Raw genomic sequence first — 18,553 nt, forward strand, 5'->3', positions numbered from 1 at the left:
GTTTGTCGTTAAGCACAAAATCTTTATTGTGAAAATTGGAGAAAGCAATATGTTTATAATCAGTGGTGGAATGCACACAATACCTTAACTTATTTATAATGAGAGACCTTAAATTAGCCTTATTAACAACACATAAACTTCTAGGAATCTTGGTACTCAACAATGAAATTTTTGTTACATTTCATAAAGTGGTAAGTAAGACAAAAACTTCTTATAAATACAAATATTTATTTTTTTAAAACAATACAGATATATAACATTATTTTAAAATAATAGATAAGGCAGTGAGTGATGCATTTCTTTTAGCGATTTCTAAAAGATAACTTGGGAGAACATGTGTGGATATTCAAGATAGTATTGAAATATTATTTTATTACAATCACTTTTCATAGTTTTGAATTCCATGATAAAGTACTATTATCTTTGCATTCCAAATCTATTTCACTTAAGTTAAATAAGAGTAGGCTTATTATTATGATATAAATCAATAGCGTTACTATGTACGTGTATTTTTGGTAATACACAGAGTGTCTGCAAATCACTTTATCATCATTTGATTACTCAGGTCAAAATTTAAAAAAAAGTCATGTAAAGTATATCCCAACTTGCTTAGTTTATTGTCTATCTGTCTATTTGTGTTTTTTATGGAAAACTATATCTTTAAACTAAGTAAATATATAAAGTTCAAATTTTTCAATATTTTTAGTCTAATCAAGATCTCTTTTCAAACAAGTTTTAGAAAAATATTATATCAGGTTTAAAATAGCGGTCATACATTATTTTTAATTTGTAATAACTCAAAAACTGGAGATGTTATGAATAATTTATAAGAATAGTAAAATATGATTTACTTTTAAATGAACATTTTGATACCAAATTTGTTTCGTTTTAACAAATAAAGGTTTTACTGAAAACAATCCCCCATTTAAAATACACTGATCAAGTTATGACGCTGTTCAACTACTGATTAACGATCAGCTGATATAATTAACTACTGATTAACGATCAGCTGATATAAATTATTTACTCATTGCTGTCATTTTTGAACATCATTGAATATTTTGCCTATTATTTACTTTAAATAACTTAATTTATTAAATAAAATCAATTAAAAATCCTTAATTAAATATTCAGTCGATTATTAAATGTAATAGTTCAGCTATTACTAGATTTTGTTGTATATTCAATTTAGTAAATACTCTTATCAACAGTAAGAAAAATATATAATAATGACATTCTGTAAATGATTACTTCTGTGTCATAACTGGTATTTGGTTAAAACACAAACAAATCAAACAAAATTTACTGATTAATTTGGCAAAACAACATCTACTGCATCCAAACAAATCTTAATACAAAGTGTACCAATTGTAAAAAATGAGCTGTTGTAATTTCAGCTCTTACAACAATAAGCTGATCATTAATTACAGGTTAAACAGCATTATTAAGTCTTTAGTTAATTAATAGTTTATTTACTTTAGGCATGAAGTATAAAGCAAAATTAGAGCTAAAGAGGCTCTTTCTTACATTTAACCTTTAACAATAACTACTCAACACTAACTCAGTCAACACTAATGTATATTAATGTATATTTTAATGTATATTAATTTTCAACTCAGTTGAAAATTAATGTATATTCATGTGTTTATATTTATTTTATTTATAAAGTCATCAATCTAGTTAAAATCTTAACATCAGCATACATGCTAGTAAATGCAATAAAAAGCTTATTTTATTGTGATATATGGTTTATTTCATGTCCCTGCAAATCCATACCATAAATTCTTATATAACTGGACAATATACATAATAATAATAGTTTGATCATATACATACATATTGTTTTGTATAGCTATGTTAAGACTGACATTGCCAGGTATAATTAGTCATGTACTGTATATGTGCCGAGTGGTACCTATATAGTTTACAGATTCAGTTAAGTATATAATTATATTGACACTAATTAAATATACCATCGTTTTACTATTATGAAATAATGTAAATGACACCACTCTTAAATTTAAATAAACTAAAATAAGTATGTACAGTACGTAAATAATAATTTATTCCATGCTGAAATCTTCCACTATTTATCCTATGGTAACAAAGTGCAGACAATAAAATAATCATGTTAAATTCATTTTTATATTTTTTACATGGGTTTTCCTGTTAAATAAATTATCTCTTTCACCATAAAAAATATACAATAGAGTGTTATTTTCAAAAATATGTACAAAAAACGTAACAAATTTAAAAGCAATGAATGTGTTTAAAAAATATATGTATTTATTAGTTATGTTCAGTGTCCATGTTTTTCAGGCATATCTTTTTATTCATTATCAGTTCATTCTTAACTCAAAAGAAAAAAACCACTTTGTTCCCTATAAATAGAATTGAACCTAAAATTAGTTGTACTCAAAAGAATAGTTTATAACTAAAATTAACACATAAACATAAAAATGATGTAATACTTGTTTTTTATGTTTCACTTAAAAAAAATAAAGTAATGGACATAAAATAGTTTAACTATGATAGGTGAAAATGATAACAAAATATTTATTTTGCCTAGCGTATAATATTAAAACACAAAAACAACTGGTTAGTTTCACGATTCATGGCCCCTTATATACTTGGTCAACGACCTATATTTTACAGTTAAAACACAACTTTTGTGTTGTAGCCTAAATGTCAATATTACAGCAGTTTAAAAATAATTTGCTAGCAAATGCATTCACAATTAAAAGAATATTACATTATTGTTATATTTTAGGGCTTCATGTATTAAATTAGTTCAGCACACATTAAAGTCTTTGGGTTGGTTAGAGTACTGAATACTGGAGTCAAGTTTCACTGAAACCAAACCTCCTATAATGAGACACTTCATATTCAGCATTTAGATGATTGTAGAACGGATACTTCAACAGCCACATAGTGTCAAGAGTTAAACAGCTGATGTAGTAACACAGACACTAACAGCAGCAGACTGGTGTTCCTCAGGCAACTCAAGGCTCCACTGGCGCAGGTCAGCCCGTCTTGTCGGATGTCTACCTGAACACTGTCCGGGTAGCGGCAGTTGTCATCTGTTACAGAATGTTGCTTCCTTAATCTTTGTTTACTGGTAATAGACAGTGGTTAATAAAGCTTCCTTGAGTGTTTCATTGATTGATTGAGTGCTGATATAATTACTCTAGCACTCAAAACAGCTTTATATATCAAGGCATTAAGTTATTCAATGCATTACCTAGTGACGTCAAAGGCATGTCCCTAAACAGGTTTAAAATTGCTATTAAGTTATGGTTGACTGAAAGATGCTTGTATAGTGTAAGTGAGTACTTTGATGTATAGGGTAACTTTCAACCTGGTTTCGGTCCTCTGGCATCTCTGTATTTTATAAATTTTTAGTTAATTTTAAACCTAGACTGTTAAATTGTAATTTTAAATTAGGCCTAGTTTTATTGAACAAAATATTCACCATTTTGACAATGTCTTACAAAATGACCAAAGACTTTAATCTTTAATATAGTAAATAAAAACATGTATTTAAGGGTTGATGTATTTTTAAAATGTATTTGTATTTAATAATTATACGTTAGTGTGGATTGTTGTTATCCTTTAACTGTTGACGTTGTTATACACTTTGTGTTCTGACAATAAATGATTGATTGATTGATTGATATGTTGATTCTTTAATTTAAATATGTCGCTCCGTTCATCAAAAGGAATTATTTAAACACAAATTTTACAAGCCACATATTATTGTCAGTTATCTTTCTAACAAGGAATGTATTAGAGAGGTTGTGGAGCTAGCAAAAAATATAACTGCATTATGATACGTTATGTTCAAATCAACACCTCAGTTTGTGTAGTTTATCAAATCAAATAAATGTAAAGAAATGTAAATTAAGTAGTAAAATTGTATTAGATCCAGCCTAAAACTTACTAGGACAAATATTCTTTACTAGGACAGTATCAAGATTCTTTGGACCCAAGGGGAAACTGTGCCTCCTCCAGTACCTACTATCATAATGTCCAATTAATAACAAATATGACACAAAAGTATATTAAAAGTTCACCAATGTAATTTCAGTCACAACTGGTTGACATGGTATGTAACTATTAAATGCTAATATGTTAAAAAAACTTCTTAAAACAATATAACCCAGAAATATACTACAGTAGTTGAATGCCTTGGGCTCCAAAACATGTATTTCTTCCTCCATCTCCACCACCACAGACTACAAGCCAGTAATTTTCTTTTATAATTTTATTTAATTAAAACAGTTTTATCTGCAATAAAACCAAAAGGATGTTTCTCTTCACTCTGAGTTTATGTTGTTAATATTTTTATAATAAAGTGGCTACAGTGTTTTTCTCGTTGAAATTTATGGACATTGCACTCATTTGGTTTATTAAATGAATTATTTATTTATGTACAAATCCTGTTTGTTACATTTTTTAAACCCTCTCTTGGATCATTGTTTCCATAAATTTCAGATATCAAATTCATTTAAATTGTAATACCATCCCATTAGAGGTTTTGAAATTACTGCTACTGACTAAACACAATGAAAGGAACTAACCTGTACAATACATGCCGGAGGTAGACGTTGTAGGAACGACACTGATTGAAAAGTAGAAGGGGTTGCAAGAGGAGAGTGTTGTGTCTCCACACGCATTGTTGATATAAATCTGGTATGTGTCTGAGGTGATCTGACGACACGTGTCACTCTGCGAGTTGTTTCCAGGCAGAGTGTTTACCCGAGACTGGCAGATGTTCAACGTTCTGCCGCTCGTGCTGGTTATCTGTAAATGTCAAATTGAGTGTAGGTAGATCCTTAGTATTCATGTAGATCTGGTATGTGTCTATGGTGTTTTGATGACACATGTCACTCTGCGAGTTGTTACCAGGCAAAGTGTTTACCCAAGACTGGCAGAAGTTCAACATTCTGCCACTCGTCCTGATTATCTGTAAATGTCAAATTGAGTGTAGGTAGATCCTTTGTGTTCATGTAGATTCAGTATGTGTTTCAGGTGATCTGATGATACGTGTAACTCTCTGAGTTGTTCACAGGCAGAGTGTTCACCCAAGACTGGCAGATGTTCACTCGTGCTGGTCATTTGTAAATGTAAAATTGAGTGTAGGTGGATCTATCGTCTTCATGTAGATGTCTCTGTAGACACCTCTCCTTGTTGTGGTCTCTATACAGTAATGTGAAAGTTATTTTAACAGAATTGATATATTGAACTAACTGATAGTCATACACTTACACATTGTATATTTTCAAGGTCATTTGAAGTTCATCTTTAAAACAGTGGAACAAATATCCTTTAATCTGTATTTAGTTAAAGTAATCACCTGACTAACATTTTTTCACAGAATACATGACATAAAGAAATTGAAATATCAACATTTATTTATAACTTTGGTCTTATGTTTAATACTTAGGGTATACTGTACTGTGAGAAATGTTATATATTTCACAGTTAATTTATCACAAATGGGATGCAACAAATTATAGATAGTATATAATGTGCTACCATAAACTCATAAATAATACACATTATGATTAAAAATGCACGAGGGAAAAGTGACTTACCTTTATTGTTCCTCCTGAGGTTTTGAAGAAGTAGTTGGGGTGGATCCTAAAATACTGGACACCACCCACAGGTTCTATATATGTTCTGAAGGCAAGATTGGATGTTGTAGTTCCTGAGTTGAAGTTATATGAGCAGGCCGGATTAATTACCCGTCTTGGAACTGGTGGTCAGAACAAAATCAGGATGAAAATATTAGGTTGAAAAACAGCAAAATTTATTCTTTGTTTAAAGTTTGTTTTTGATAATGGAAAGATTGTGATTGATCATTCTGTTATACAATGGTGGATATATCTATTTTAAGTTAGATTGTAGTTATTATGTGTTAGATTAATTATCCACCTGGGGAAGAGCAGATCTCAAAATGTAGATTTCTGATTTATACTACCACTGATAGTGGCACATTTCCAGAAAAATCCTTTCCCTTTAAGAAAATTTTGTTTTAATTTTTGCTATTATTTATCCTACTCTATTTATGCACTTTCAGGAAATTCTGATGTCAGATTTTATGTATGTAAAATGCTATATATATATATATATATATATATATATATATATATATATATATATATATATATATATATATAATGGTTTATGGTTATTTATTTTTCTTATTAGTTATTATTTTCTTATTATATGCAGTGAAAAAATGCACCATATCTATTGTTTACTAGAAAATATTGCCAACTTAAATAATATTTTGTGTACAATCTTGTAGATAATCAATGGCTTTTTTTTAACTTCTAGGAATAATACTTTCAAAACAAATGAGGATTTGTTGTCTATTGAACAATAAATACAACCACCAAAGATTTTGTTGGAAGAATGCTTAAGGCTGAGAAACTATTTAAAAAGTTATTAAAAATTATTGTCATTCTTATACACTTTTTTAATGATTTTTTAAATATTTATTATCATGAGAATTTGACAAAATTAACAAAACAATTCAAATGGATTCTAGAACTTCAATTAGTATAAATTATTTTTAGGAGCTCTACGTTATATTATAAACTTCAACCTATTACATGAATCACAAAACATACTAGAAAGTCAATAAATACTCACTTTGTTTTAATCTTGTCACCACAGGATCGACAGAGGTCGGAATGTCTGTCAGTGCAAGTGTAAATACATCCTTTGATGAATCCTGCACAAAAGAGCTGAACTTGTCTTTTGCTCCAGGGTTGAGAAACATAAATCTTGCGTCTGAAACAAGTTAAATATTTCACTAAAAAAGACGTTAATTTACCTTGTTTGTACAGGTTGTGTAGGAAGTAAAGAACTGGGTAGGTACAGAAGTTAATATAATTTTTGAAAACGTGTTCAAAATACTTATACCAAATTTTAATGTTATATTTACAAGATCAGACTAGCTATAAGATAATTTGGCCAAATTTTGAGCTTCACAGCAATTGACTTGAAAATGACCCATTACGCTTACTTTGAAGATGATTTGAAGAAGACCTGTTAGTAGAAGGTCTAGTAGTCTAATAATAACCCTTACAGTGCCAGAGTCTCATGTGGATTATGAGGAACATCTCGTGTCAAGTAGCGTGAGACATTGGCACTCAATGTTTTTATTTTTGCTGTTTAGTTACCGCACATTGGCTACGCAACTATTGGAGATCAGGTAATAATTTTGAAGATATCTAGTTGCCTCAGGTTGTGATTTCGACTTCTTGCAGATCTAATTATTATTATTTCAAAGACCTTGTATGAATATTCACATCTTTATATTGCAACCAGAAGTTCAATTTTCAGTAACAATGTTCAAACAACAATAATTTTGAAGATATTGAAACAGTTTCCTTTTCAATTAGACATAATTTTTTATAGATCACCAATAGTCCAATACATTTTTTTTATTCACATCTTTTCTAATTTGTAGTTTTCACTTTATAATTAAATTATCTTGAAGTTTATTTAAGAAATTCGTATACAAATCCAACATTCACTGTGTACAAATTTGGATTATTTTTTTTTAACCTCTTGAAATTAAAGATCAAATGGTTTTGTTCAGTAATACTAAAAATAATAAAAAGTTTTTCTGTTAGTGCTTTTTTTATATTTAATATAAGAAAAAAACAACATAGGTACATGTTTGTGAAGTCACTACATTTAACCACTTCCTGCACTTTTCATTAACTCTAGATTCAAATAACCTAAAACACTGAACTAGATATAACATTATTTCAGTTTTCCCATGGGATGTATAAATAAAATGTTGATTATAACATAATTGTCAAACAATGTTATTCAATTAGTGAACTGGTAAGATGTTAAACCAGTATTATCATAAACTATAAGAGGCCATACACACGCTAATATGAATTCATGTATTTCAGGAACACAAATGGAACTAGTAAGTGAACTCTCTAAATCCAAAAATGCATCTGTAGATCTGACCCAGCAGGAGCACATGCTCTATACTAATCTAAGGTCTAAAGTTGCATACAAACTAGTACCTACTCATAGAAAATAAGTTTTGGTCTAAATATCTGATTCCTGATGCATGTGCTAATATGGAATTTGATGGTGTGAAACATATACCAGCTGTTTTAATGTGGTGGAAAATACATACAGCTGATTGTACAAGCATCTGCTAGAGAAAAATATGAATTCTGTGAAAGAATCAAACACTTAAGCCACAATTAAAATTATTACTTTGGGGTAATAAAAGCATAATACTTGAACTACTAAACAAAAAAATTTTTGAGTTCTTATAAATTTAAACACTTCTATTACCTGGGACATTCTTCTTGAGGTCATTAAGCCGACTATAAATGTAATTCTTGTCGTTGTCATTAACAACGGCAGTGGTTGAAGGCACGATAAGGACTACCGTGGATGGCCCTCCTGCTGTGTTGAGCTGTTGGTCTAGGTAAAGGCGGGTTTGGAGGATTGCGCCCACATCTCGCACGATTCGTGCCAAGTCAAAACCCCTCTGACCTAGACATTGTATGGTTATGTGATACATCGTACAATAATTAGATGCATATGTCACAATCTTTGTTGCCTTATATTATTAAGATGAATAGCAGTTTTAGAAAGGTATGATAAATGTTGTGAAAAATATAAATAAAGTTTCGTAGTTTTTAAGTTTACTTGGCATGTGTCAAGACTATCGTCTAAATTTTATGGTTTACATCTCATTGAAATATTACTAACGGTAACATAATTATTAAAAATGAAGTATTTTTTAACGTCCTCTGAATGAAGATGCCACAAACTGATTAGCAAAAACTAGTCATATGTTTAAAAATATAGTAAAAATACAATACAAAAGTAGTCTATTAATATAGTAGGATTTGTTTCTTTTTATTCATTTCAATATACTATCACATCATAAATTATTAAATTTTGTGAATTATAATATTATTTATATAATTTCAAAATCATAATTTATTTTTCCAGAAGATAATTGCTGTAAAAACTGTTGAGTTGTGCTAAAATGAATCTCTAAAAACCAATTTTAATTAATGTGAAAGAAAAACATAAAGAATGTTCATTACATTTTCCTGTAAAAATCAAAAAGAGGAAAGAATGTTTCAAAACAAAATAATACTTATATATACCGTAATAATAATTTCTTTGACGGCATGATGTTTAATGAATATGTTATTACGTTTACTCATATTACAAATTGGACTAAAATTTTCCTTATTTTTAAACATTTGTATTTTTATTATTTTATATGTTTAATAATTACACTTATAAATATAATGGGAGCATGTTAGTAGATGTGTGTTTACTAAAAAATATAATTTTTTTTATACAAGTATGCTTCAGCATTATATTTTATAACCACTTGACTGATTTTTGATATTTTAAACAAATTTTTAGTATTACAATACACTTATTTGAATCATTTGTAAGGATAAAAGAAGTAAACATATTAGTATGACCATATCAGTAGTTAAAAAGGATTTTATGAATTCATATGTTAAAATTTCCAAACATTTTTGTTGTACAACATATATAACACGTATGCTACCAAAGGGAGAAGTACTGCCGTGTGATGACACTCATATTATCAGAATTGAGCCACTTGGTATCCTCAAGTTGGTTAACGTAACTATTTTCTCAAAGTACAGGTGTGTAATGGAAAACAGCTAAAACCAAGAACTAAAAGTATGCTCACTTCTAGTGTAGTTGTCTCTTGTGAAGTTGGCGTACATATCCAGTATGTTGTTGGTGCTGTTGACGACGACTGTAGCGTCTCGGGCATTGATCACGGAGATGTTGCCTGTGAACCTGCTCACCTCTAATTTCTCTGCCAGTTGGCTGTAACAATCATGCATGTGGTCAACAATCTTCTAGCCACTTTGTCTCTAAAATACCTCTTATAAGGTTTTTATTTTTAAAATTAAATTTCTAATATTATTATTATAAAATTAGTAAACAGCTAAACAACAACAAATTAAGAACTAGTTGCCCGTCATAGTAGCTTCCCCAAGCACGATCGAAATGACTGATAAGAGGATCCAAAAAATTCCACACCACCTGAAACCTCATTACCTTCTCTCATAAGTCTGGGAATACAGCTGTGGTAGCTGTAAAGAGAAGGAAGTGCCCTCTTGAAAAAGATGTCCCCGGAACGAGTGGATGTCGGAATTCGAAACTCGAGAAGAGAGAGAAGACGAGGGCAGTCTAGAGCACCGTTAACCATCTTATGAAGAATCAAGATGTCCGCCATCCTTCTTCTAGTCGCCAAATGTGGAAGGCCAAGGGAGATCCTCAAACAGTCAACAGGCGTCTCCAGGAACTGATAGCCAAGACGCAGTCCGATGAGCCTCAAGAATCTGATCTGCACCCGCTCAAGAGTATCAATGTGCCCTGTCAGGTAGGGACACCAAACAACAGATGAAAATTCTAGGATCGGACGCACTAAGGTTTTGAACAGTGTTGTCAATGTAGTTGGGGATTGAAAGTCTTTCGATGTTCTGCATAGGAATCCCATTAGTGAATTGGCCTTGCTGCATATGCATGAGATATGATTCCACGGACTGAGATCATGAGACATAACGACCCCAAGGTCCTTAAAAACTGCAGAATTTATTTAGTGAGGAGCCGAAGAGAGTGTAGTTGAATACAGTGGGTGAGTCCAGCCGGGAGTACGTGAGTACAGCACTTTTATCAGCATTCAGGTCCATCCCATTCCGCTGACACCAGGCTACGATATGATCTAAAGTATCCTGTAGTCGCTGACAGTCCTCAGGAGAGTTCACTTCGACAAATATCTTGATGTCATCAGCGAACATGAGACAACCCGTAGAGATAACTTCGCAAATATCATTAATGAAAAGACTGAAAAGGAGAGGAGCCAAATGCGAGCCCTGCGGAACACCAGGACGTGGCTGGAAACATTTCAGAGTAAGAGCCGGCAAACTTCACAATCATTCCCCGATTAGTCAGGTAACTTGACAGCCACTCCAGTAGAGATCCCGTTATACCATAGCCTCTCAGTTTAGAAATGAGAAGATTGTGGTTGACTCTATCAAACGCCTTTGAGAAGTCGAGCAGTATGCAATCGACCTGCCTCCGCCTGGAAAATGCAGATGTGACATAATTATGTAGCACCAGGAGATTGGTAGAGGTCGATCGACCACTTCTAAAGCCATGTTGTTCCTCGGCGATTACATGCTTGAGATCAAATGCAAGTTTATCCACCACAAGGCTCTCAGAAACCTTTGCAAGCACCGACTGAATGGCTATCGGCCTATAATTGGTTACATTGGATCGCTCACCAGATTTGAAAATAGGGGTGATGAAACTAATCTTCAGATTTGCAGGGAAGGTGCCACTGGCGAGCAGTGTGTTGAAAAAAATTGAGAGATGTGGGGCCAAAACTGGACTGCAGTACTTGATTCACCGCAGGAGGTAGAGAGTCCGGACCCATTCCCTTATAGGGATCAAGGGCTTTAAGTTTTGATTCCAATTGTTGAGCAGTTAAAACGAGGCTATGTAGGTTGACAGAAGTTCTAAAGTCAAAGTCAGATGATGGGAGTGACATGTTGGTATAGACTGACGAAAAGTAATCAGCAAATAGCTCGCATTGGCCGCTAGGTTCATCCACTTCAACATCATTATACACCAGGTTCGATGTGATGTTTGCTTTCTTCAGATTGTTGATATGTGCCCAAAAAAACCTTAATGTTATTAGGAATGGTGGACTCCACATAGTTTGTATAGTCACGATAGCACTCACCGGCTAACTGCCTGTACCGATTTCTAAGTTTTTCTAAAATAATCGTATAAGGAGAGATCACCAGTCTCTTTGAAACGCCAAAGGACAGTTTTCTTCTCGATCACCAGGCGCCCTGAGCTCAGCAGTAAACCACTTGGGAAAGGTTGATCTTTTGGAGTTCCTAATGGGAGAGAGTTAAGCTTGATAACATCGGCAAGGTTCCTACAGAATATAGTGAAGTGTTCTTCAGCTTTAGTGGAATCAACCGTTGGGTAAGACAATCCCTGGATCCAGGCAAAGACGGCATCCAAGTTGCATCGTCTGAAGTTGTGACTTGAGCAAGGATTCGAATTGGTCTTGTACCGTATGACGATAAACACATGGGGGTGGTGACTTCTGAGGTCGTAGTAATAAATACTAGAAATACAAAGTTTACTTATAAGTTCAGTTTAATTACGAAAACTTAAAAGCACCACTTTTAGATGGTAAAGGAAAAGTTATGTACTGCCACGTTGCTGCCAATTAGAATATAACAACAAAAGTATATCTTCTAGGTGGGCCTAAAAATATCCAATGTTCTATTGAATTATGCGTACGACGTTTTACTTTACAAAACAATAATATTTCACTTCCCTTCACAATAGGTAGACTCACAACCCGGGTGTCGGCGTCTTGGCCCGATAGAGACATTGAAGCTGTAGTCTAAGAACGGTTATTTCTAGAAGAGGAGTAGAGTTTGGGAAATGGTAGCCATCTATTCAAACAACACGTGAGATACATCAGCTACGTAAACTCGCCTAAAACAAATTCGCGACGGTATTAGCCATTTAATGATACAAATTACTATTTATAACAATGTGCTCGTCGCCATAAGGACGACGCCACAACCTTTATCTATCTCCATCAAGCAAATAAAAGATCTTCAAGGGTAAGTTACTTTACTATTCACATCTTTACTTTACGTTACATTCATTTTATACGTTTGGCATCAAAGGGCTAATTTAATAATACGAAAAGATAAATTTTACTTACGGACAAAGCGCGCGAGGTCTGATGGGTTACGTAGTTGGGCTGCTACAAAGGGTTAGAAGAAAAAAATTCATACGCGTGCCAATTAGGTAGTTACTCCGCCCAATAATTTAGTTTCCGGAACATTGGATGTAAAAATATAATATTATATAATACTGGCTGATTAGGTTGCGAAATTTACATTGTATGAAATTTAATTAACTTAATTTACGGTACAGTCTTCGCACAATTGAGGGTTGATTTGAAAAATTTAATGGTGGGTGATTTAATTCCTCGGGGATTATCACATTATCAGCTGGGCTTACTATCGTGTCAGTAAAAGGAGTAAAAATTAGGTCAAGAATAACACCTCGGTGATTTACAATCCTGTTGTGTGCTGATAAAGCTGAAGCAGTTCTGCCAAGCCGACAAGACTTTGAGAGGCGCTGCTGAGCGAACAGGAAGACGTATCTTTCCAGTTTTTGAAACATAAGAAATGAGTTTTTGCACAGCCATGGAATTAAATGTCTGGAGTCCAGCATCTTCCACGTTGACAGCAGGTGGTAATTCCAGTTCCAACACTCCTGAGAATGCATAAGACTGGGGACAGAAGTATAAAAATATAACATAGAATGTATATTTAACAAGGTATATTATAGAATTATAATTAATTATATACCAAATTTCTATTGAAGTCCTTCCACCTTAGAAACACACTCATAACAATATAGGTATCAGAGGTGTGTCTAGCAAGTATCTGGTTTCCTTTCTGGTCTATTATCATACGCCAGACCATCTCAGATTGTTTATGGGGATGGAAGGGACCTTTTCGAGACCACTGTTAGGTATTTTCTGCACTCAACTTAGTCAGTAAGTCAAACTGTGTCATATATTATTACATGTTCACAATTTGAATTTTACTAGTACTTAATAGTCACAGAACTGAAGGATTTCAAGATGTTTGAAACCTAATCTTCAAACTTATGTAATGTTAATAATCTATATTGACTAACGCCTTCCGTTCGTTAAACACAGTTTTCAACTTAGATAAGTCATTTATAGTTTAACTGTACGTCGCCAGGCATTACACTGTGCCTATAATATCCACAAGACTTCCATCCTCATGCCTATGGTACTCTTCCAGTATCCGGTTCACCACTCTTCCAGTATCCGGTTCACTACATATTTTTCACCTATCAAAATAATGTAGGCGCTTAGTTTTCACGTAATTCCGTATATAGATCAGTGAGTTTTAAGCGTGTACACTCATTTTTCAGAGTTCCATTGTTAATCTTATGAGAGGATATGTTTTAATTTTAAACAACTGATAACTAGAACACATGCGTTGCTGCTCAGATACCTATTCCCAATCTCTTTTCAACTTAATGTCAGTTTATTTCTTTGTAGCGGTTTATACTCTTATCTATTATATAAAAACTTCATTATCTCAGTTTTATGTCACATTGACATAAAGACTAGTGAGCCATAATTAAAGCATTTTTGAGAATCAATCGAACAAGTTTTCATACTGAAAAAATACAAAATTATATTAGCGTTTGTATATATTTACGATTTTAAAATTGTTACTTTGATATTACACTGTTTACCAGAATTCTTTATGTAACTGAACTTGTGCCATAGAGAAAATAAAATATCTGAAAAAAGTTTAATTCGAGTTTTGTTTTGTATATAGAGTACAGAAAACTCTAAGTAATAAAAGTAAAATAACTGCAGAACGCATTATCTTTTTTAATCCAAGAAACCCCCATGATGCCGTGGTGGAGTTTTGGAGGGTGAAAACACTAACACGAGACAAAAGTTATTCTTATTATTTCTCTTATCAGTTAAGGATAGTTTTCAACCAAATTAAAATATCAGCCTTAAAGAACTTAGAGATATTCCTACATGTGCTGAATGTTTGTTATGATTGGTTATCAATAATGTATTTGTGATTTGTAACATTTAAATTTCTAAACCCATTCAAACTAAAAAGACGGATTTTTAATCATACTATAAGTTTTTAATGTACATAACAATTAAACCAATCCGTTTAGAAATAAAACTATTTTGGACAATTGATGTTGAACGGTCAAAAAGGTATCGCCACCGTTGTTGTTAGATCGTTGTACAAACCAGTAGTAGATACCGTAAAAATGCAGAATTTGTCAACTTCAAAAATACATTTTATAGCTTACGATGTTTAGTAGTATCAGAATGTAATTTTAAGACGTTTACAGTCAGGCCCGTACTCAGACTGGATTTTTTTCGGACAACTTTACCGGGGCCCGTCACATGTCTATTTGAAGGGACAGTGTCGACGGACGAGATAGCTCAATCTAATTACTGTAACAGGCTAAATTTGTATAATCGGTCATTACAATTTCGAAGAAACTGTGACTATTACTTAAAAAATTATTAATCTTACTCTTTATTTAACAATTTCGATCGTTTTTATCTGTATCATGCATTTAAGCGTAAAAGTCGATAATAGTGTCTGCAATCAAACTACAAAATACCTCAACACTTGTCTCCAGCCTGTCCCGATGAATCAAACTAGAATGCGGACATAAAGACAATTTATATTCAATTGAGGAGAAAAATAAAATTTAAAAAAGCTTTTAAAGATTTTTCTCCCAATCATTAATATTTAAAAATAATTTTTCAATCGGACAACTAATAGACTAGATATTATACATTTATAGAGTTCACAAAATTAATTAAAACAAAATCTCATCCGATCCTTGATTTAGCTACGCTTGGAATACGTATGTGGCAGGAAATCTTATTTCGAAACAAGGAAATTATCCAATATCACTCACATACTATCAGAAAATACGATTTTCTCATATCAGCCACTTTTGTAATAAGAGAAGATTACAACTTTTTGTTTACAACTCTGTTTCTCTTGGTGAATAGAGTTATTTACTATTATTAATATTAATATTATTATTTATTTATGCAACACAGTAGAGAGATGCTAATAGTTCCAAACGTTCTCCTTGCAGTACCAACCAACCGTTCTCCACTGATAAATCTACCTGTATAATATAATAAACCTGTTTCAGACTAAACCACCAAATAAATTTAGATCGAGCAGTTGCAGACGAGTCAGACTAGCCCGTACCTTCCTTCATATGCACTGTTACTATCTAAGTATAAATAAAAATAAAATAAAATATAAAATAAAATAAAAATCATGAAGCCGCAGACAATATCGTATGTGCACTTGTTATTGTAAAGTATTGGGAGAGCAGAATAAACGAGATCGTGCAAACTACTCACATACCGTATCCACATGAGTACGTGGTACTATCAGTATTGGGAGAGCAGAAAGCACAGATAAATCTCCGCTAGTATCCTATAGATCGCGTCAGCCAAGTCAAGAGCGCGTCGTGCCACTACGCTCAGAGCGCGGCGAGGTTAGCGAACGAGCTCCTCACGTGTGAGTTTAATTGGGCGATCAACCGAGGCGGAGAGAAAGAGTGGGGCTGGAGGGGCCCCTCCTGCCAACTGCAGATAGCCCGTGTATTAGAATAGTGGAATGAGCAGTCCGCGCGTTCTCGCTCTGTACTCCTCTGAATTTAATTTAGTTCAGTACCTGGCAAACCTATTTAAAATGTATCACTGTATTTCCAAACCCCTTTCCGTAGTTTAGTACAGCATACATATATTTAAATTACATTTTCAAAGCTGGATGTTGCAGGATGCAGCACAATTAAATTTATTTCATTGAACCTTGATTTTACAACGTAATTAATGGCAGGCAATTACTCTTGTCTACACATACAAATAAACCAATACAACGGAGTATCGAAAGACCCAAAAAGACGTAAGGAAGTCTAATGTAACAAAGTAACCTCGTTACATTCAGTGGCGTAGCTATAAAACATTCGAGGGTGGATTAAACATCCAGGAGGATTAAAAAGAGCCCTACTTAGCATAGTAGTTAAAGAATGATATTCAGGGTCTCCAAAAACAAAATCAACAATAAAGTTGAGTTTTTTAATTGCATCTTTTGTATTAAAATGTAAACCAATAAAATTGTTTCGTAACATTATATTTGGTTCATTGCATTTTCCAACTGCCTTAATCAAATAAATATAATTTGTAGGTTACAGTAATATAATATAATTAGGAAAATTTTGTATTTATTAATGATGTCACGTGCTATGTTAGGTATTTAAGTCAGGTAGTTGTCATTGATTTTGTCATATTTCTATAATTATGTTTTGGTTGAATATTTACTCGCAAGTTTTCTTTTTAATACCCTTAGTTTATTACAGCTATTACATAACTCTTATTACAGATTTTGTAGCGTAATTATTAATTTATTTACTACCAATTAAGGACTCCACATTATAATATGTTGCTTTTGCCCTATTAATTTGAATATATTCCAATAGTACAAAAAGATTATGACATTTTATTCGTTGTGCACCATCTCACATTTTGTAAAGTGTCTTTGGAGTTATAAAGAAAGTTCAATATTAATATAATTAATTCGATATAATTTGTATGTTTTGCAGATATGTTCGGATATAAAACGACTCATTAATTCGGATATAAAACGACTCATTAATTCGTAAGATAATAGAAATCAGAACCGTTCCGAACTGAGGTCGCTATCAGCCGCATGTACAGGGTTTGTCAGGAATTTTCGGGATTTATCGGTACTGCTCGGCTCTGCCCCCACTCTTTTTCTCCGCCTCGGTTGATCGCCCCATTAAACTCACACGTGAGGAGCTCGTGGTTAGGCGAACATATAAAACTACTTGTGTTCGCTACGCGAGGCGCAGTCTGCGACTGCTAGCACTGGGAACAACAACTGCGCAGCAATCCAGCTCGGACAGCGAGTCTGCTTCTCCCACCACATATTGTAGCATCGGCTGACTGCACTGCGTTGGAACCAAGCCACAAACAGCGGCTCAACCTTCACTACCACCGACAATCAGTTCGCCTTCCTGCTCGCTGGACTGCAGTCACTTCATAGTACTACAAGTCTGCCACTTCATTATTGCAACCGCCCCACTCTCTGTTCTGTGCGCAGCGGCTGCTCTGCCACCTTGCGGACTGTTTCAGACAACGCTTGCCTCGCCCACTTGATCTATGAAGTCAGCTTATCGCCCGCCACTCAAATCCTGATAGTCTCACTGAGGACAGAGCATGATAACCATCACACATGTTTGATATGTTGTCACTATTATTGGAATATGTTGTTTTTGTAACTTGTGTTACGTAATTTTGATTGTTATATTAATTTGTATCATATTTTATTTCTTATTATATTATATTCCTTTTACATCAGGTAACTCTGAGGGTACCACTTTTGGTTTAGTAGCTCGGAAGCCATGTTATCATCCTTGGTTTGGTGACTATCATATCTCAGGTTAACTCTTGAAATATGCTTGCATTGGTTTTGCTTTTTGTATGAAAGAAACACAATAAACAAATCACATGCTTCTATATGTATATAAAGAATACATTAGGCGTTCTTAGGGTTTTAATAAGAGACGATATTTCATTCAATTCATAATATTCATTCAATTTCTGGTTTGAATTCTAAAACCTATCGATTTTCCAATAATGAATGTTTAAAGATCGTCTATTGTCAAACCGCTTCCATTTCACATGTGCACTCGCTACCTTACAGTAAATAGTAAGTAACGCGAGATCAGAACGCACAATGCACTTCCCTCCCGTCGCCGCCAAGAGTCACGGTGCTCGCGACTGTTACATTTGTCTGTCGATTTGTTTTCGAAATCG

At 33.2% G+C, this 18,553-nt stretch overlaps 1 protein-coding gene across 1 annotated transcript; it reads right to left on the minus strand.

Moving 5' to 3' along the window:
• Positions 1-211: 211 nt before the first annotated feature.
• Positions 212-9,911, minus strand: LOC124366004. The gene is made up of 6 exons (XM_046822186.1): positions 9,737-9,911; positions 8,341-8,544; positions 6,661-6,801; positions 5,598-5,758; positions 4,581-4,803; positions 212-3,080 (listed from the first exon to the last, which is right to left on the minus strand). Exons 1-6 carry the CDS (start codon positions 9,894-9,896, stop codon positions 2,935-2,937), a joined length of 1,035 nt encoding a protein of 344 aa, XP_046678142.1. The 5' UTR covers positions 9,897-9,911; the 3' UTR covers positions 212-2,934.
• Positions 9,912-18,553: the final 8,642 nt, after the last annotated feature.

The sequence above is a fragment of the Homalodisca vitripennis genome, chromosome 7, assembly GCF_021130785.1.
Source record: "Homalodisca vitripennis isolate AUS2020 chromosome 7, UT_GWSS_2.1, whole genome shotgun sequence".
Taxonomy (NCBI): domain Eukaryota; kingdom Metazoa; phylum Arthropoda; class Insecta; order Hemiptera; family Cicadellidae; genus Homalodisca; species Homalodisca vitripennis.